Source organism: Dromiciops gliroides, chromosome 2 (genome assembly GCF_019393635.1).
Source record: "Dromiciops gliroides isolate mDroGli1 chromosome 2, mDroGli1.pri, whole genome shotgun sequence".
Classification (NCBI taxonomy): domain Eukaryota; kingdom Metazoa; phylum Chordata; class Mammalia; order Microbiotheria; family Microbiotheriidae; genus Dromiciops; species Dromiciops gliroides.
In genome coordinates this window covers 69,438,662-69,459,510 of record NC_057862.1, presented here as the reverse complement: position 1 = coordinate 69,459,510, position 20,849 = coordinate 69,438,662, and the positions used below count along the sequence as shown (strand labels likewise).

The window sequence follows — 20,849 nt, the reverse complement described above, 5'->3', positions numbered from 1 at the left end:
CCAGTCCTGTTCTTTCTCCAGGGATTCATCTCCAAGCAAATGCTAAATCACTACAACGTCTACCTGATGTCCCACTTTTGCTTCAAACTCAATCAGTCCAAGATTGATTTTCTCTTAAATCAGGGAGATGGGGGCAGCTAGATGGCACAGTGGAAAAAGCACCGGCCCTGGATTCAGGACTTGAGTTCAAATCTGGCCTCAGACACTTGACACTTACTAGCTGTGTGACCCTCGCTGGGCAAGTCGCTTAACCCTTACTGCCCCACCCCACCCACCCCCAAAAAACCAGGAAGATTGCCATGATAAAAAGAAACCTAGCCCAAGAACCAAGTTTTAGTCATGGTTCTACCAATAACTCAATGAGTGACTTTTGATTAACCATCACTCTTCCCTTCTCTGAGTAACTCATCCACCATTTAGGGAATAGAAACCCAAGATGAATAGTAAGGTGCCCCCAATGAGTTCACATCATCAAACTCAGATGAAAGACACCCCAAGGCCCATAAAAGAAATAGCAGATAAGTGATGAGTTACTGTCAACAATCTTTAAAGATCTTGGAGAATGGGAAAGGTGACTGGGGATTGTACAATAATGCCCTAATCTTTAAAACATAAGTTGAAGCTTCCACAGAGGCAACATGGTTTCAGCTCATTCCATCTCTTTTATCCAGTCTTTCCTGACTTCCTCATTACTTTAGATAAATGGCATTTACTAATCTGTATGAGTTCTTCCCTTTTCCTCCCCTAAAGACTACATGTTCGGGGGCAGCTAGGCAGCTCAGTGTACAAGGCACCAGACCTGGATTCAGGAGGACTCAAATTCAAAGCCAGCCTCCGATACAACACGTACTAGCTGTGTGACCCTGGACAAGTTTAAAAGAAAAAAGAGAAAAAGAAAAAGACTACAGGTTCTTTGAGAGCAAGGAGAGTGTAGCACTGGCCAGAGGGAAGATGAGCAAATTACAGTCCAACATCTAAATGTTTTAGGAACAGCATTTTCAGGAAAAGCTAGGAAAGGAATCCAGAATAGGATAGCACTTTTACCAATATTCTGCATGAACTGCCACGAAAATATGAACTAGTAAAACTTTGCTTTTTAGGTTCACTTGGATGATTAGATTAACATTTAGCAGGTATCTTCTGGCAGGGTCTTTTGCTGGGAGGTGGGGAGAGGATGTACAGAGAAAAGGATGGGGTTATAAAGCTAGAGCAAGTGTCAAATTAAACTGTAATTGGAAAATGTTTAATAAACATGGCCCCAACAGGGCCACTATTTAAGTTTGAGTTCTTTATGCCCTAGAGTCTGAGGCTGCACTTTCTCTATGCACCAGCCTGGGGTTATACATCAATAAGAAATTCTGAGCAGTCACAATTGCACAGCTTAGAACACTAATTCAGGGGCCATAAACTGCATACTGAAATCTGTCCCCAAACCCCAACCTTTACACATGTATGTTTGCTAGTGCATGATGCAGCATTTAAAAACAAGGCAACACTCTGGGGGGTTCCCAAGTTTATTGCAAAGAACACAAAAGTAAACATTAAACAGCTCCTCTTGGTGTTTTGAAGTTCATCCCAACCGTGGGCTGGGTAACTTGCAGGTTGGACAAACTGCCAAAGTCCTGGAATGATGAGAAAAGATTTCCAAATGAGATGCAATCTTCATTCCATAAGACATACCCAGAGAAAGCTCAGGAGACTCATGACTAACCAGTGACCTCCAACACTCTACTCCAGACTGCCACATTTCACCATCCTCCATGTCTGTTACAGGTATAGCACAAACCTGTCAAACTGTCCAGAGTTAGGTGAGACCCTGGGACAATGGAGTGAGGGTTTCACTGAATGCTTTCTCACACCCATTATCAGGGTTAACAGAATCTAAGGACTGGATGACCCAAGAATGGGTCAAGTTCCAAAAAGCTTGGTTCTCGAACCCACTGGCCCCTGCAGAAATTCCATTAAAACTTCAACCTTGGGCTTCTTTTTATTGTTTCCTAGTCTCTGGTATTACCAGACCAGAAGTTCAAGGTCACACTCACCAGGAGTTTCAACATTTCTTTGGTATCAGGGTCCACTTCAATGATCTCCTGATCCAAAGCAGAGACCTAAAAAAGAGAAATGAGGTCACTCACTACCAACAATGGGGAGACAACCAGATTTTCTAATTCATTTCCCACACTTTCCTTTTTCCTGATATCTATCTATACAAAAAGGTCCCTTCAACTAAGCATCAATTAAACACCTTCATTATATGTGCCATGCATAGCTTATCTATGGAATACTGACAGAGAACAGGTCCCAAGAGTTAAAAGTCGACAATGCTGTTTTGTCTATTCCTAAATCACATTTTCCCTAATTCCAAAAATCTCAAAAAGATGGGTTCACTCAGAAGGGAAAAAGAAAAATCAGTTGCATTCTTCTCATCCTGCACGACTCGTGTCCATGTCCTTCCATACAACAAGGAAGAAATAATCTTTTCTTTTGTACAATGTATAATCAGGCCACCCAGTTACCGAAAAAAAAAAAAAAAAACATAACTTCAAGGGAAGAAGCACCAACGCAAAGACAAAACTGCTTCTTTGGGAGCTGCACATATCTCCAGAGCCAACTCCCCAAATAGCTCTCACTTCTCACAAGCACACTCTACATCCACTCGAAGCAGAACAGCTCACCTGTGATGGATCACAGCACAGTGGAATCAAGAAACCTGGTTTTAGTTCTAGCCCTTCATTAATTATGTGACAATTAGCAAGTCATGTAATCTCCTGAGTTGTGTCCTCTTCTGTACAATGAAATCATCCTTGTCCTACCTTCACAGCCCAGAATCAAAACAAGCAAGCACCACGAAAGTTATACACTGCCCTCCTCATAACCCTGTGCAAGGGTTAAGTGGCACCTTTCACAGAGAAGGAAAGTGGTCCTAATGGCCTAGTCTATCTCCCTTACCATCAATGAGCCTGGAATCAGGGTTGGGTTCCCAACAAGAGATATCTCCCCAAGAGGGAGTGGGAGGAAAAAAGGAGAGGACATTCTCTGCAGCCCAAAGAACAAGAGTGAGCAGGCAAGAAACTTGGTTTTGTTCCAGTGCAATTACTAACAACTTCTCTAAGACTATTAGACCACAAGTGTCCAAAAAGCCAAAGAGGTTTTCATTTGTACCCCTTTAGCACGGTGCCTCACATACCGTGAGGATTGTGTCTGAGGATTTAAAAGCAAAGGTGGACTAAGCATCTGTCGGTGAAAACAATTTGACTAGCTGAAAAGTTTAAGTCAGTGCTCAGGTCCTTTCTAGCACTTAATAGGGTATGATTTGAAATAGGTCAAGAACTTCCTCAGAACCCATTTAAAAGGGCTTATTATGAATGAATGCTCTGGAACCCACACCTAGCACCCACTAGGAAAAAAAAGAACCAGAGATCGAGGGATGACCAGGAAGCTTACCTCAGGGACATAGTTATCCCTCCTTTCTCTTTCTTCTTCCTGCAACTTGATGGAGATACCTCTCACAGGGCCTCTCTGGATGCGCTTCATCAGATGAGTAACATATCTACAAATCACCACCACCAGAGTATGTAAGAAAACCACCATAAATGCAAGTTCAAATACCACCTGTAGTCAGTTGTGGCACATCAACCAAAATGAGCAGAGCTGGAGGCAGGTTAACACAAAGGGGAAGGGATATGAAGGTGGTGGTGAATGAAGCCTAAAAGCTTCATTCCATCTTACTTCAGCGCTATTAGCTCCAAACTAGTTATGTGTGAATGCTTCAGACATACTCCAGAGTAACTAGAAAAAAAGGCACCAGAGCCAGGCACAACAGTGCCAGGAAAGTCCACTACTTCTCCCAATCACCAAACCAAATGTTACCAGAGGTTGACTAAGCTGTCAGTCCCAGGGGGTCCATTAGAACTGGGGCACAGCTCCCTAGGGATTCCACTACAGGCAACTCTGGGCAAGAGACTGAAGCAGATGCACATTTCTCCATTTTGCTGATGGCAGAGGATTGAACTAAAACAATTGGTCTGACACCAGTTAATATGGAGTTATAAGGAATGGGAAATCTACATTTGCCTCAACCGTGTCTGCCTTCAAATAACTATCAACTGTAGGTCAACCTCATTTCTGCAATAATCCCTTGCTAAGTTTGCATCCCTTGAGATTAACACAGTGCCTGCAACACATGAAGCGTTTAACAAATGCTTGTAAATTAATTAAATCAGTTAAGCAGGGACATAAAAGTACAAAGAACCCCTCAATGTAGCTGGAAAACAGGAGACAGATTGATCAAGGATCACCTAAGGAGCTCAAGGACATCAAGTTTTTGTTTTTGGTGGGTTTTTGTTTGTTGTTGTTTTTTTTTTTTTGGGGGGGTGTCTCAATGAGTTAAGTGACTTGCCCAGGGTCACACAACTAATAAGTGTCAAAGTGTCTGAAGCCGAATTTGAACTAAGGTCCTCCTGAATCCAGGGCTTGTGCTTTATCCACTGTGCCACCTAGCTGCCCCGTAAGTGTTCTTTAAACCAGAAAACAGCTTCCTGCCCAACAACTCAAAAGTCAATAGCAACATAAAATATGTGACTATTTTAACCCCAGGCAAGAAGCTATAAACTAAATCTTAAAAAAAATTAAAGATTGTGCTAGCACAGATTACTCTTGAAATGTCTTATCATTGTTTCTAGATAAACCTTCACCTTTGAAACTGGGGTGGGGAAGTGTTTCCAGACATCACAGTGGGATTAACTTCAAATATATTAAGTTAATTTTGCCTAGTTCAACTTTTCACCAGGCACTAAATTGAATTGATTTAATTATCTCCTAACTTTAGTTAGAAAGTAAAATTCAATAGAAGATAAACAAGACCCCCAGGCCTATATTCTAGACACAACTCAGATATAACCAGCCATGTCTATTTTCAAAAGTTGTTGAATCAAGTTAAAAAAAAAAAACACCACATAAATACTGGAAAATGTAAAGAGCTACAAACTTGCATTACTACCCGGGCTCAAAGTAAGTGGTCACTGAACACAAACCACAAATCTGTAAAATGAAGAAACTCCTGATTCTGCCATCTCCCCTTGTAGCTAAACTCCATGACACCGCCTACAACAGGTGCCTCCAATTCCTTCCCTCTCATTCTGAATTCTGCAGTTTGGGCTTCCAAGCTCATCATTCAATTGAACCTCACCTCTCCAGTTACCAAGATCATGTAACCACCAAATCCAAGGTCGTTTTTTCTCAGTCCTCGTACTTCAGCCTTTGACACTGTCAATCATCCTCTCTAGGTTTCTGCAACACTTCCCTATATCCTAGTTCTACTTGTCTGACCACTCCACTGTCTCCTTTGCTGGATCTTCAACTCACCACTAAGTGTGGGGATTCTCCATGGCCCTGTCCTTAGCCCTCTGTACTATTTCATTTGGTAATCTCGTAAGTCTTCTTGATCATGCACATGTAAATAGTTTCACATCTACTTGTCCAACCCCAACCTCTCTCCTAACTGCCAGATTCTTCTCCAAATGCCCATTAGACACCACAAACTGGAAATCCTATAGACACAACGTCACCCTTTCCTTTTTAACTCTCTCACCACCCTGGTGCAGACACCCATTACTCCAATTCATGCTCTTATCCAGCTATTAAACTGCTCTTCCCAAAGTAAAGGTCTGATAATGTCAACCTCCTATAATAAATGGCAGTGGCTCCTTATTAACTTAACCACAAGATCAAATACAATCCCATTTCCTACCTCTCCAGGATCTTTACATTCTACTGCACCTAGTCCATTCCCTACCCCCAGCCCCATATACGGTACCTCCATGCTCCAGTTGCCCTCCTTGCAGTTCTTCCAACACGAAATTCCATTTTAATGGCTATTTCCACGGCTCTTTTCCTTCCTATCTCCTTCAAATCTCAGCTGAAGGAAGTTCCACTTCCAGAAAGTTCTTCCAAGTCCTCTCCTTACTCTCACTGTCTCTCCTCTGAAATTACCCCCTCATTGTTGTGTTCAGGAGCATGAGACTTTTTCTTTCTTTGTATTCCCAGTGCTTAGCAATGCTGATTAGTGGATTATCTAAAAGTTCCTTCCTCAAAAGTCAGACAAACCAATACTATAAAGCACTTTCCTAGATCACTAGGAAATCTATAGTTTGTACCCAGCAACAGAATACACCATCAATGGTCCAAAAGTATTGTTTCCTTAGGAAATCAATTATACCATGAATAACAGAGTAACCTTCCTAACTCACAGGCTCCCTCAAAAATCCCCGGCAGTTTTTCACTATTTACCTCAAACCATCCACAGTACCTTGTCAGACAACCAAGGAAACTTACTTCAGCTCTCTGGTCTCATCTTCCTTGACCTTCAAAGGCAGGAATTGTATACACTCCAGTAACTCAGAGAAGACAAAAACAGTCCCAGCTCTCAATTGATTACCTTAGTATAATGAGGGAGACACTACACAAACACTAGGAACATGCTAGGCATATAACAAGGTGAATGGGAAGTCACTTCAGAGGGAGGCAATGAGAGTAAGAAAGGCTGGAGAAAGATTCTGGCAGAGTGTGGGACTCTGTCCTTCGTTCTGGAAGAGGACCATGACATCAGGGTGATGTCATGACTTGCAGTAATTAAGTTTCAGTGAGGGAGGGCTGTGCAAGGTCACCAACCTCACCCTTTCCCAGTGGCAAGCTATACACCAGGATAATCCAAGATGGCCTAGGATGTTTAAGGCAACTGGGGTTAAGTAACCTGCCCAGAGTGATACAGGTACTGTCTAGGGCGAGTTTTGAACTCAGGTTCTCCCAATTTCTGGGCTAGTGCTCTACCCACTGTGCCCCAGTGGGACTTGAAGGAGGTCAGGAGGGAGGGATGAGGAGTTTCAGAGCTATCAGCCTGTGAGAATGTCTGGAATCTAGAGATGTTGTGTTCAAGCAACAGCGTGGAGGCCAATGCCACTAGATCAGAGTATGAGAAGAGGAATAAGATCTAAGAAGCCCTCAAAGGCAGGAAGAGGCCAAGTTAAGAAGGGCTTCAAGGGGCAGCTAGGTGGCGCAGTGGATAGAGTACTGGCCCTGGAGTCAGGAAGACCGGAGTTCAAATGCTGCCTCAGACACTTTGCACTTAACTAGCTACCTGTGGGCAAATCACTTAACCCAATTGCCTCACCAAAAAGAAGAAAAAAAAAGCCCAGCCAAACACAGGATCTGATAGTTGATCCTGGACGTTATAGGAAGCCACTGAGTTTGCTGAAAGGGTGTATGGGGGAACGACACGGTCACATCTTCACTCAAGCCACAGCTACACCGACAGACCTCAGTTCCTGGGCACCTATGTTCCACGACACTGCCTCCTAATGCTCGGAATGCCACCCCACCAAGATAGTGTAGTGAAAAAACAAAACAAAAACCTCAGTGGCTCCCTATTACCTTCAGGGTTGCCACTTAAAGCAGGTCCCAAAGCAGCCCCTTCGTAACTATCCAGTCGTCTAACACTAGACACCCCCCCCAATTCCACACTCACCGATCCCGCTCCGCTACACTCATCTACTTCCTGGTCCTCACACACGAAACTGCACCTTCCAACTCCACGCACGTCCACGGGCCTAGAATACTCTTCTTCCTCGCCTCATTCCCGGGCTACTTCCCTGCATGTGTCTTTGTATCCCTGGCGCTCAGCTCGTAGCAGTCACTCCCTAAGGCCTTGTTAACCCTTGGCCCCTTCCCCTTTCCGAGCCTCACTTTCCCTTCCTATAAAACAGAGGAGCGGCCTCCCTAACGTTTCTCCTAAGTTCTTCCCAGCGGCTACACCCGCGCCAAGTCCCTGCGTTAGGCCCCGGGCGCCCCGACCCCCCGCCGGGGGAGGCGGAGCAGGCTCACCCGGCGATCTTGTTGCGGAGCTTCTTGCTGGGGATGATGGCGATCTCCTCGCACACGCGCTTGTTGGTGTGGAAGTCGTTACCCAGGCGGGTGTAGTACTTTTCGATGATGACCCGCGCCGCCTTCTTCACGGTCTTGGTCCGAACGCGACCCTACAAGCGGAGCAGAGTGAGAGGCCGGCCCGGGCGGGGACCCCCACCCCCACGCCCGCTCCCGCCCGCCGGGCCCCGGGACGCCTCAGGCCCGCCGCAGCCGTGGCCCCGGCCCCTCTCGGGCCCAGCGGCAGGCCCCTCGGACAGAACCCACCCGGCCACACAGTCCCCAAAGGAGCAGCAGCTCCCAGGCTCGGAGTTGGACACGCGGGGCCCCGGGGAGTCGCGGATGGCGCCGGATCCCGGGAGGCTGCAGCGCCGAGCAACACCTACCATGTTGGCTGCTGGGGGTGAAGGGAGCAGAGGCTGCTGGGAAAAGGCCTATAAAGAAGCGGCGGCTGCGTTACTTCCGCCTGGCCGGGAAGCGCGAGGCGAGAAGTTTGGGCGCCACAGCGGCCTCCGGCGGACAGGAGGGCAAGTGCAGCCTCCCGCCCTCTGAGCCGAGGTTTCCGGGCACCGGGAGTCCCGGGAGTCATCCATCTCCCTTCTCCAGCCTTGGTGAGGAGAGGAGGGGGCGGAGATTGGTGATAGTGGAGGCAGGGACGGGCGGCGCGAGGCGACACCTCGCGGAGCCGAAGGATGGGCGAGATGGCAGGGGGTCGTGCGCAGGTAACTACGCACCGCAGTTTAGTTTGCAAACAGGTACGCACGCCGTCTGCCTCAGTGGGCCCAGGAACTGGGTGGGGGGTGGGGAGAATTCTTTTGTCTTTGAAACCCCCGCGCCCAGCGCGGTGCTCGGCGGGTGGCACGTGCTTAATAAATGCTGGCGGGGAGGGGGGGAGGGGCGGGGCTGGCGACTGGCCACGCAAAGGAGCCTGACCCCGGTGCGACTGTTACATTTGTATTGGGCCCCTCTCCCAGGGTCACCTCATCCCTGCTCCCCACCCCCAGGGACCCAGCGACCAGGGGATGGAACAAGGGATGGTTACTGACCCCGCCTCCCCTCCCCATCCCCAGGTGACGGTACCTGGGGGCGAAAGCCCCCGTAATCAAGCCCTCGTTAAACTCTAGGGAAACCGCGCGTTTTTCGGTGGTTCTGGCACGACTGGGGGATCTTGAAACCCTTTGGATGTTTCCCCCCCGTGTTCCTCATTTCCATCGCAGGGATTATGGAAAGGAAGCCGGTATTTTCGGCTTTTCTGGGCTTGCCTCTTCACTCCCTCTTTGCCAGAGCCACTTTTCGGGATACGGGAGCCCTCGATCCCAGCAGCCCCGGAAAACTGAAATTATACGGATGAGCCGCCTCCTTTGGTCTTGGACTTTCAGTGGCAGGACACCCCCCAAGGCAGGGATTCCCTGTTACTAATCCTCAATCAACTAAGGAGTTTAAAAAGTTTTTTTTCTCCTTTATGTCTCCCTACTTAAGTGACAGCTTTCTGTCCTATATGATTGTCCAGTTTACGAGCCAAATACCTTCCTTTCCCCCTGCCTTCTGTGGGCTATTTAGTGATCATCCCAGCCTCTCCCTGTCTGCCGGCCATTCTGGAGCTTGGGGCCCCCTGAAGTTAGGACTTGTTAGAGCAGCATTTCCCGAGCCTGGACTCAGTTCTTAAATTCTCAGGCAATGCCACATCCCTACTAGGCTGCCAGATGTGAACTGTGCCTGAAATTAATCCACTACGCTTACCTAGAATTGTCTGGACAGCATCCAAGGCCAAGGAAAATGAGGAGAAAACCCGGGATCTATGGCCCCAGGGCAGTGGTGAGTAAGTGTAAATTAGGACCTAATCCCACCCAGAATTTACTCCTCAGACCCACATAAAGAACTGGGGACCCCGATTACCTCCTAGGCCACAATGTGATCTGGCACCAAGGTGAATAGATAAAAGGGATGGCAGAGATGAGAGCTGACAGCTCTCTTCTGACACTGGAGTCCCCATTAGCATCGGGGACTATTATGGAGAGTTCTGTGTCTATCTCTGTTCCTCAGGCCACCATCCCTTTCCTTTAGGCCCCCTCAGGGGATGTGCTTTGAAAGGGGTGGGACACAAGTCCTCTTTTCCTAGGGCCAATTACCCTTTATCCTATCTCCTCTCTCTTCTCCAGATTTTCCTAGAAAAAGCTTCCTATCTTCATTACTAGAAGTTCCTTTCCTCACAATTTCCAAATCATCTCATTCTGGCTTCTAATGCCAATGAGAACACTTCCTAAATTCACCAGGGGTCTATTTTCAACGCATGGCTTTTGCTCAGTTTTCATCACTGCTGACTTCTCTGGTGTTACAAAACACTTCTCTTCCCTGTGTTTTCCTTCTGTCTAAGTCACTCATTCTGGATCATCTATATGCTGCTTCCCAAATGTGGGTGAAAACCAAGCCTCTACCTTGGTTCCTCTTCTGTCACTACACTCTGCATGAAATCAGCTCTGATAACTCAGAGCTCATTGCTAGATTCTCTCCTGAGCACCAGTTAATCACCAACTGCCTAATAGGCACTTCAAACTCATGTTTGAAAGATCACCCTCAAAATAAATAAATAAAAGTTAACTAATCCACAGAGGCAGCTAGGTGGTGCAGTGGATAAAGTACCAGTCCTGGATTCAGGAGGACCTGAGTTCAGATCTGGCCTCAGACACTTGACACTTGCTAGCTGTGTGACCTTGGGCAAATCACTTAACCCTCATTGCCCCCCCCCCCCAAAGTTAACAAGAAGATCACCCATACCCCTCTTCCAGGCTTCCCTATTTCAAGGGAGGAACCAGGTGAACAGGCTCACAACCTTAATGCCATACTTTCCCAACTCCATCACCTCCCTACCAACCATCTCCCTATTCTCCACTCACACAACCAGCATCCTAATTCAGACTCATCATAAACCCCCTAGCCTGGACTATGGATAAAGCCTCCCAATTTGTTTCCCATCCGAGTCTCGCCCCCTTGTCACATCCTCCACACATCTGCCAAAATGATCGTCCTGAAATACAGGGCTGACTGTCACTCTTCTACCAACTTCAATGGTTCTCTTTTACTTCTAGGGTCAAGCTGCCATTCACAAGCTTTTCCCCCAACCTGAGCTGAACCTAACTTTCCAGCCTTATTATTCGTTACTACCTTGCGCGTTCTCTGTCCAGCCAAATTGGCTTTCTTCCTGTTCTTCATTCATGGGATGGGACGCATTTGACAGGGCTGGCCCCCCATGCTTGGTACAAAGCTGCTCTTCATCTCTGTAATCCCTAGCTTCACAAAACAGTTAGCTTGAGGGCCACTTAAGACAATTTGTCTCCTCCACTGGAATGTAAGTTCCACGAGGGTAGAGGCCATTTTCCTTTGGTCTATGCACTTTTTTTTTTTTAAGTGAGGCAGTTGGGGTTAAGTGACTTGCCCAGGGTCACACAGCTAGTAAGTGTCAAGGGTCTGAGTGCAGATTTGAACTAAGGTCCTCCTGAATCCAGAGCCGGTGCTCTATCCCCTGTGCCACCTAGCTGCCCCCATCTATGCACTTTTAATACAAAGCAGAGTGCCTAACACAGCCTCTGAGACGTCCAGTGACTCCCTCAAGATCACATTTATTGAGCACCTATCACAGATAGTTCTAGAAGATTGTAGTTTAGATTTGAAATTTATATATCAGCAAAGATGTGACATACGTAGGGTATCTACAGTACAAAACATTATAAGATCTAAGGGCCTCCCCAAATAGGTGCCATTTGACTTGGGTTCTAAAAAATGAGAAGAAATTCAAAAGATGGTTGTGAAGGAAGAGGAAAAAGGGTCAGTTCCTGCAGAGGGAAGAGTGGAAGAACAAGGCAGCTCTTCCCTCTCTTTGCACATTTTATTCCTCCTTAGATGTCAGTATTTCCTCTTTTTCACACATAACTGATGCAAAACAGGTGTCTTATTCCTCTATTTTTAGGTTCCACGAGGACAGTGACCATGTTGGGTAAGATCTTCAAGCCTCCCACCCTTCACACACATTTAGCATATTAATCTGTATTTAGCAGCAGTACTTGAAAAGGACCAGCTGAAAAGGTCTTCAAATGATGATCCAAGAGTTTAAGCCATGCAGAATTTCTTTTCCTTTGGCTGCTTTTTTTTTAAACCTGCATACATGCCTTCAAACTGTTTGTAAGCGCTTAGTTCCACTGACCAAGAGTCTCCATTTTCTCCACGAGGATGCTCCCAATAGAAGGTTCTGAGGGAGCTACTTCAGGTGTTGAACCATATTTAAGTCAAAAACGTCAGCTCAAGGTCTAGAAGTTACTTCTAGCAAACCCCAGGAATGGGGGAGGGGGAGGGAGACCAGGGCTTTCTTTTACCAGTATAAATTTACCTTTTTAAAAAAATAGTAGTAGGGGGGCAGCTAGGTGGCACAGTGGATAGAGCACCAGCCCTGGATTCAGGAGTACCAGAGTTCAAATTTGGCCTTGGACACTTGACACTTACTAGCTGTGTGACCCTGGGCAAGTCACTTAACCCTCACTGCCCCGCAAAAAGAAAAAAAAAGAATAGTAGTCTTTCTTCTCAGCAATACAATGGTCCAAGATAATTCCAAAGGACTCATGATGGAAAATGCTCTCCAAATCCATAAAAGGAAAAAAACAAAACAAAAACTATGGAATCTAGATGCAGATTGAACCATACTATTTTTTTCTTTGAGGTTTTTCCTTTTTGCTCTGATTCTTCTTGCACAGCATGACAATGCAGAAATATGTTTAATGTGATTGCACATATATAACCTATATCGGATTGCTTGCTGTATTGGGGAGGGGGGAGGGAGGGAGAAAAAACAAACTAGAAATCTTATCAAAACAAATGTAAACTATCTCTACATGTAACTGGAAAATAGTATTATACTTTCATGGGAAAAAAAATAATCTTGGCAATAGAATAATGATGTGGATTAAGTATAAGATAGAGTGAAGAAAAGGCCAAAATTATCCTCCATAGGCCAGTCCTCTCTCCAGGCATTGAATAGGTCTTCCCCTGTTGAACTACTCAAGGTTCTATCAACTCCCCCCTCCACAGTAAGGTGAGCAAGGGGCTCAGCAGAAGCTATAGATGCCAGGAAAGAGTACAGACAGGCTCACGAAGGCGAGAGAGCAGGCTTAATAGGTGGGGGGGCAGGGCTTTGGGAATTAGGTGCAGATTAAAAGGTGCCCAACCATTTGGCAGTTTTCCCTTTCTAGAGTCAGGTAAGGCAGCCAAAGGAACCTAGAAATGTGGAATTAGGACAGAAACAACTTGGGCTACCTGCTTCATTGAGTTTTCTTCCCCCACAACTGTGGTATGAAAAGGGGGGAGAGAACTATTTATAGCCAAACTTGTTTACACGGCCATATCTGAATCTCATGAGGTTATTCCCCAGTCCTTTAATAGGACCACCCCCACTCTACTAGGAAAACTCCTTCCTAACTTGGCTCCAACACAATACCAAGTAGTATTTAGATACCATCAGGACCAAGGTGACTAGGCAGGGCAGCTGACTTCATAACTTCTACCATCAGACCTACTTCTGATGACTTTGGACTTTCATTAGGACAGCTGGACAATCTGATCCAATGACATGACTCCAGCACACTGATTTTCTATTTCTATCATAGGCAGATATTAACTTCACAGGGTTATCCTAGCTGTGGAAAAAATGAAGGATTTGCAGGAATAACAGGACTATAAATATTTTTCCTGTAGGGGAAGTTAAGGTAACTTGGGCCTCCTGGATACATCTAAACCCTTTCCTAAAGGAAGTCTCCCTGGGATGGACATGTGATGGCAGTTCTTAGGTCCTGAAATGAAAAGGAAATGGGAGAAAAAAATGGAGAAGTGGAAAAGGAAATACAAAGTCTGAAAGTGAAAAGACTACACTAGCAAGCAACCAGCAAGTTTATCTATGTCTAGGTGGACTGGAGTCCTTGTTAGTGCTGCATCATCCAGGAAAAGCCAATCCTACTCCCAAGTCACTCAGATGTTTCACATTACTGATGAGAGAAGGCTATCCCCTTCAGTATACTTAAGGGTTCAAAGAGCCTCAAATATTTCCATTTTGAAAGCCTGCAAAACTCAAGGCTAGGGCTCAAAGCCTCAGGAGTTGCATGGCTGGGGTGTATGCATGTAAATAGACCTTGTAGGGATTTGTTTTGTTTTGTTTTGTTTGTGGGGCAGTGAGGGTTAAGGGACTTGCCCAGGGTCATACAGCTAATAAGTGTCAAGTGTCTGACCATGAATTTGAACTCGGGTCCTCCTGAATTCAGGGCCGGTGCTTTATCTACTTCTCCACCTACCTGCTCCCAAATTGACCTTGTAGGACCTGGCCTTGGATCAAAGTGCCAGGGCCTAATGACTGGAAATCCAGACTTAACCTTTTCTCACCACCTATGGAACAACCCACCAAGATGCTCCCACCCACTATTACCAATATTAAAGACAGAGACAAGCCCAGCACTGCTGCAACGTGTTTATTATGTGCCAAAAAAACTACACCACAGCTTACTCCACACATCTGCAGGAGAGTGCAGTCTTGCCTGCATACACTACAATGAGGTAGAGACTTCACACACAGATTCACAAAAACCCACACAGAGCAGCTGGGATACGCAACAACGCAACATCGGCTCAGCGGGAGGGGGGGAGGAGGGAGGGTTATGACACTGGTTCTTTGGCACACAGCTTCCCGTAGAGGGGCAAGTTCTATTTTCTTCTTTAAAAAAGAAAAAAAAAAGTCAAGTTTTCAAATCCCAGCAGCATCAGCCAACTGCCCTGTTGCTTCATACATTTTTTTTTTAAACAGGGGAAAAAAAAGGGAAAGGTACTTGTCCCCTCTAAGTGAAAGGGCTCCTGTGAACCTTCATCTGCCCCCGCCAAAAAGCAGCCCTTTTTAGCTCAGTTACAAAAAAGAAAAATTAAGTCCTGTGACTTTGTGATTAAAAACCTCTATCAACCCCCCACTTAAGTGCAACTTAAGAAAGTGCAAGAAACTGTTTAAAACTATGTACAGCAGCTCCACCATTGTTTATCCGGTCCAGTTTTAAATCTGAAAATCTCGGTTTTTTCCTGGTTGCAAACACCTCTCTCCACAACTGTGAGAAACCCTAAGCCGCAGTCCCCAGACACAAATTTGCATTAATGTTAAAAGCTGCCAGGAAAGAAAAAAATCTCTTGTTTCAAACTACTTAAAAACTGTTTTAAGGAGTGTAAAAAGGAACCGGTAAAAACCCTCGAGCGTAAAATATGAAATATGATTTTGGTTTAAATGAAGAGCAAAGTCTCCTTGTTGTTACAGTAAAAAACACCAGCTGAACACTCAGTTTATGCCGTTCAGGTGGGGGTTAAATAAATGGAAAGGCACTGTATGGCAACTGCAAACATGGAGCCACTGAGACCTGCGTCATTACCATCAGTATTGCGAGGAATGTAAAAAAGCGCTTTTAATAAATAAAAAACCTAGACGAAGGCATCTGCATCAACACCTTCTCAACATGTGGTCCTTTTTTGCTTGTTATCAGCAAACTGAGGAACTAAAGTCTGGGAAAACTGCAGAGTCACTTGGGGGGTGACTGGGGGGGGGCCCTTCCCCTTTTAACACCCCCTGAAAACAAAACCCGACAAAACTCACTGTGCATTAGTGCAGAAACAAAGACAGATCAGCAAGTGCAAAGGTGAATGTAAGATTTTCCCCGTGTCCTTTGGAAATGTGCTCCCAGCCTGGGCCCGAGGCTGGCAGCGACACTCCGGCTCTCACCACTCAGGTTAAACCAGCTTCACCCAGGGGCAGACGGACACCCACCACCCCTCTAGCTGGAGTCTCGACTCTTCTGGTTACGCATCAGTGGGCGATGGTGACGAAGGCCCTCTGGGCTGTGTCGCCAGTGCCAGCAGCTTCGGCAGAAGTACTTGAAACAGACCTGTGGGTCAAGGTTATGAAAATAAGGGGGTCAGCTCTCGCATGATCCACCAGAAAGGAGCAACTGATTTCTGAGATAGAAATAGGTCAGACTGAGTAGTTAACAATTCTAGGTGGGAAAGGGGGAGAAAAGGAGAAATGAGTCATCGACAGGTTCAGCCTCACAGATCAGCTGTGACAAACGCCTGGGCCTGACAGCCGAAGTCTTGTCCCAAAGATCACCTTTGGAGAACCGTTTGCTCTGCCCCTGACATCTCTGCGGCCTGACAATGTAGAAAACTTTCCAGCACTTTCAAATGTATGTATGAAGGGCCGATGACACAAGCACAGCCCCTGTATCTTAGGTCCTGCTCTATCCAGCAGAGGACAACGATCTCGGTCTCTTCTTCATTTCCTTACAGTTCCTACAGTATAAGGCCCTGCATGCCAACAGAGGATGTTACAGCCACACTTCCGTATGGCCACAGCTTTGAACTAGAGTCTACCGTAAAGCCAGGTATCAACAATCCAGTGCAGTAGGAAAGGCTTTCTGGCTAGTGAGCATCCTTCTAGGAACAAGTCTACATGACAGTCATGACACCTACAATCTTTTTCAATGCTTAACAGCAGAGCTTAATATATTTTAGGCATTTCATCTTCATGTCCAAAAAAGGGACCATCTTTGTTCAATGCCATTTAATAGCCATTTTGTTTAGAAGTCTATCTTCAGAGCAGCTAGGTGGCACAGTAGACAAAGCACCGGCCTTGGATTCAAGAGACCCTGAGTTCAAATCCGGCCCCAGACACTTGACGGTAGCTGTAGGACCCTGGGCAAGTCACTTAACCCTCACTGCCCTGTCCCCCCCCACCCCCAACAGAAGTTTATTTTCACAGTGTTTGGATGGTCCTTTGCTGTTGAATGGAATTGGAGCAGTACCATGGGGCACCAGAGCCTGGGGGAATGACAAGACCTGCCTGGCTCCTTCCTGCCAAGACTCCAAAGGACCCAAGAGAGAAAACAAGGAAAGGAAGAGGCGCAGAGGAAAGCAGCAGAAAGCTACATTAGGAGTATTCCAGTCTCAAGTCGTTTTCTCTTCCTCCCAAATAATCATTAGCCTCAAATCTCACTCTAATTTGAAATAACAGTAGGACATCACCCATGACTTCAGCATCTGACATCTCTCCTCTCACTGATCTCAGATGAAGAGCTTTCCCTACTGCCCAGCTCTGCACAGCCTAGCCCTGCCCAGGGTGTCATCCAGCAGCACTTTGCCAGCTCCTTCCCTAGGCCTATCCTACCACCTCACCCAGGTATCTCACCCCTTCCTAAACTCTTCAATGACCTTACTATTTGTCCTCCTGCTATTCTTTTCTCTCTCTCCTTTCTTTCTCATCAGCTAAACTCCCAGAGAAAGCTGACTATACTTAGGGCCTCCCCAACTCACTCTACTCAACCAATTCTTTCCAAAGTTGCCAATAATTTTTCAATCATCAAATCTAATGACCTTTTCTCACTGCTCATTTTTCCTGACTTCTGTCTGCATTTTTCTACACCATTAAGCAGCTCCTCTACTCTTTAGTTTTTATAAGGACAGACACAGTATTGTGGGCATCCCTCCAGGAACCTGTCCTGGGTCCTTTGTTCATTTTCTCACTGGGAGATCTTATCAGCTACCCAAGGGTTCAATTTTCTCTGTGCAGATGATTCCCAGATATTTTTTCTCCTATAAAATTATTTTATTATTTTCCAGTTACATACAGAGATAGTTTGCAACATTTGTTTTTATAAGGTTTCTAGTTTCAATTTTTTCTCCCTCCCCCTCCCCAAGACAGCAAGCAATCCAATATAGGTTATATATATACAATTACATTAATCATATTTCTGCATTAGTCATGCTGTACTAGAAGAATAAGAGCAAAAAGGAAAAATTTCAAAAAAAGAAAAACAATGTTCTCTTGGTTCTGCACATCTCACTCAGCATCAGTTCATGCAAGTCCTTCCAGGTGTCTCTGAAATCCGCCTGCTCATCATTTCTTTTGGGGGGGGGGCGCGAGGGACAATGGGGGTTAAGTGACTTACCCAGGGTCACACAGCTAGTAAGTGTCAAGTGTTTGAGGCCGGATTTGAACTCAGGTACTCCTGAATCCAAGGCTGGTGCTTTATCCACTGCGCCACCTAGCTGCCCCCACTCATCATTTCTTACAGCACAATGGTATTCCATTACATTCATATACCACAACTTATTCAGCCATTCCTCAATTGATGGGCATCCCCTCATTTTGCAATTTCTTGCCACCACAAAAAGAGCAGCTATAAATATTTTTGTACATGAGGGTCCTTTTCCATTTATTCCCAGATCTTTATACTCAGCTCTACCTCCCTCCTCTTGACCTCCAATCACAAGTCATTAACTTCCTATTGGACATTTCAAAAATTAGTTCTTGTAGGTATCTCAAACTCAACAGGTCCAAAACAAAACTCATTGCCTTTTCTCCAAAAGGCTCCCCCTCTTGTGAACTTCCCTACTACTGTTGAAAAACTCAAGTCACCCCCACTCACAACTTTGATAACATGACCTTGACTGTAACTGCTCACTCCCCCATTCAAATCTCCAAACTTTGCCATTTGTACTTTCACAGCATCTCTTGCTAATGGCTCCTTTTTCTCTACTCACACAGGCAAAACCAAGTTCAAATCCTCATCTCTCCCTCAGATTTTTTCTTTTTTGGGGGGGTCTCCCTCAGATTTCTGCACTAGCCTCTACTCATCAGTCTCCCTTTCTCAAGTTTCTTTTCACTCCAACCTATCCATAGTTAACTTCCAAAGTGACTTTCCTAAAGTATTGTCTGGCCATCTTAACTTCTCTCCCAAGTGCAGTGGTTCCTTATTACTCTTTAGGATCAATTAAAAGCCTATTTGGCATTTAAAGATCTTCAGTCTGGTACCTTCCTGTCTTCTACATTACTGCCCTCTATAGTCCAGTCCAGCTAGAGTAGCCCACTTGTTTCTTGCACACAACACTCCTCTCCAATCTCTGTGCCTGAAAAGCTCTTCCTTACCATAGCCTCTGCCTCTTGAATGCCCTGGCTTCCTTCAAGATTCGTCCCTACAATCTCACTCTAAGAAGCCTTCCCAAATCCTTCCTGCTGCTAGTGCCTTCTCTGTAAGGTTACCTTCCATCTATTCTATATGGAGCTTGCATGTAACCTAATTAGTTACATATTGTCTCCATTAAAATGTGGAGTCACTGGAGTTATCTATGTTCAACTGTATTTTTATTTCATTTTTTAAATATTCCCCAATTCTATTTTTTTTTGATGGGGCAATGAGGTTTAAGTGACTTGCCCAGGTCACACAGCTAGTGTCAAGTGTCTGAGGCCCGATTTGAACTCAGGTCCTCCTGAATCCAGGACTGCTGCTTTAATCCACTGTGCCACCCAGATGCCCCTCCCCAATTCTATTTTAACCTGTTGCTGCCACACTAGGAGTCCTGTGGTTAATCTGAGTGTTTGACACCTTTGCTCTAGGGTATTCAGGCAGGTCATACAACCAGGTGGGACAAGAAGACTTACCTGATCTCGACAGAAGAACGGACCTGGCTGAGCACTGCAGATGTGACACAGAGAGTCTTCAAGGTAAGGGTCAATCTGAACCTGTACAAAAAGCAAGTTACAAATGAGCTGGGTCCTAAGCAAGGGAGGGCAGACTATTCTGCAGTGAAGGATGAAAAGAACATTTGTCCTTCAGGAAGAGCTCTGACAGGGAAGGCTTCCTGAGGAATGAGGTAAAGAAGGCAAATTATCACAACCACAAATGGTTTCTTACTGTCCCAAAAGAAAGCTACATGGACTATGGAGTAGGTGGACAAAGCTTCACAATCCTCAAGGTAGGTGCTATGTTAGAGCTTTTCATATACTGCCAAAAAGCAATAGCTAAGTTCTTTGGACAAGATTCATAATGCATAAATCCTATTTGGTAACTAGGAAGAAATAGGGGATCAAAATTTGAATGTCATGTTGAGATCACCAAGCCTCCTTTATTGTTTTCTAGTTACATGTAGAGATAGTTTTCAACATTTGTTTTTATAAGATTTCTAGTTCCAAATTTTTCTCCCTCCCCAAGACAGAAAGCAATCTGATATAGGTTATATATGTACAATCACATTAAACATATTTCTGCATTAGTCATGTTGTGAAAGAAGAATCAGAACACAAGGGGAAAACCTCAAAAAAGAAAAACAAAACAAAAAAAGAGAAACAGTATGGTTCAATATGCAGCCTGATTACGCAGTTTTTTTCTGGATGTGGAGAGCATTTTCCATGAGTCCTTTAGAATTATCTTGGATCACTGTATTGCTGAGAAGAGTTAATTCTATTACAGTTGATCATCACACAATGTTGTTGATACTGCATACAATGTTCTGCTGCTTCTGCTCATTTCACTCAGTATCAATTCATCTCTCTTTCCAGGTTTTTTTGAAAGCCACCTGCTTATAGTTTCTTACAGCACAATAGAATTCCATTCCATTCATATACCACAACTTGTTTAGCCATTCCCCAATTGATGAACATCCCCTCAATTTCCAATTCTTTGCTACTACAAAAAGACCAGCTATAAATATTTTTGTACATGTGGGTCCTTTTCCCTTTCTTATGACCTCTTTGGGATATAAACCTAATAGTGATATTGCTGGGTCAAAGGGTATGCACAGTTTTATAGTCCTTTGGGCATAATTCCAAATTGCTCTCCAGAATGGTTGGATCAGTTCACAACTCCACCAACTATGTATTAGTGTTTCAATTTTTCCACAGCTTCTCCAACATTTATTATTTTCCTTTTTTGTCATATTAGCTAATCTGATAGGTATGAGGTGGAACACCTCAGAGTTGTTTTAATTTGCATCTCTAATCAATAGTGATTTAGAGCATTTTTTTAATATGGCAATAGATAGCTTTAATTTCTTTGTCTGAAAACTGCCTGTTCATATCCTTTGACCATTTCTCA

General features: G+C 45.0%; 2 protein-coding genes across 12 annotated transcripts in view; both read right to left on the bottom strand.

Annotated features, from left to right (window-relative positions):
- Positions 1-1,496: 1,496 nt before the first annotated feature.
- On the bottom strand, positions 1,497-8,375 carry RPS17 (ribosomal protein S17). Its single transcript, XM_043984575.1, has 5 exons — positions 8,304-8,375; positions 7,879-8,030; positions 3,445-3,550; positions 2,043-2,108; positions 1,497-1,622 (listed from the first exon to the last, which is right to left on the bottom strand). Exons 1-5 carry the CDS (start codon positions 8,304-8,306, stop codon positions 1,542-1,544), a joined length of 408 nt encoding a protein of 135 aa, XP_043840510.1. The 5' UTR covers positions 8,307-8,375; the 3' UTR covers positions 1,497-1,541.
- A 6,029-nt stretch (positions 8,376-14,404) lies between these two features.
- CPEB1 (cytoplasmic polyadenylation element binding protein 1) overlaps positions 14,405-20,849 on the bottom strand; it is a 65,410-nt gene continuing 58,965 nt past the window's right edge. For all 11 annotated transcript variants that reach the window (XM_043984565.1, XM_043984562.1, XM_043984564.1 and 8 more), the window contains 2 exons: positions 19,418-19,498; positions 14,405-15,866 (listed from right to left, as the gene is read on the bottom strand). In XM_043984565.1, the coding sequence (XP_043840500.1) occupies positions 15,756-15,866; positions 19,418-19,498 (192 nt within the window). In that variant the 3' untranslated portion in view covers positions 14,405-15,755. The remainder of the gene's footprint in view (positions 15,867-19,417; positions 19,499-20,849) is intronic.

Coding starts and splice junctions, on each gene's coding strand:
- RPS17 (XM_043984575.1), bottom strand. Junction 3,551..7,878: donor CTCCGCAACAAGATCGCCGG/GTGAGCCTGCTC, acceptor GGTGATTTGTAG/ATATGTTACTCATCTGATGA. Junction 1,623..2,042: donor AAGAAATGTTGAAACTCCTG/GTGAGTGTGACC, acceptor TCATCATTCCAG/GACTTTGGCAGTTTGTCCAA.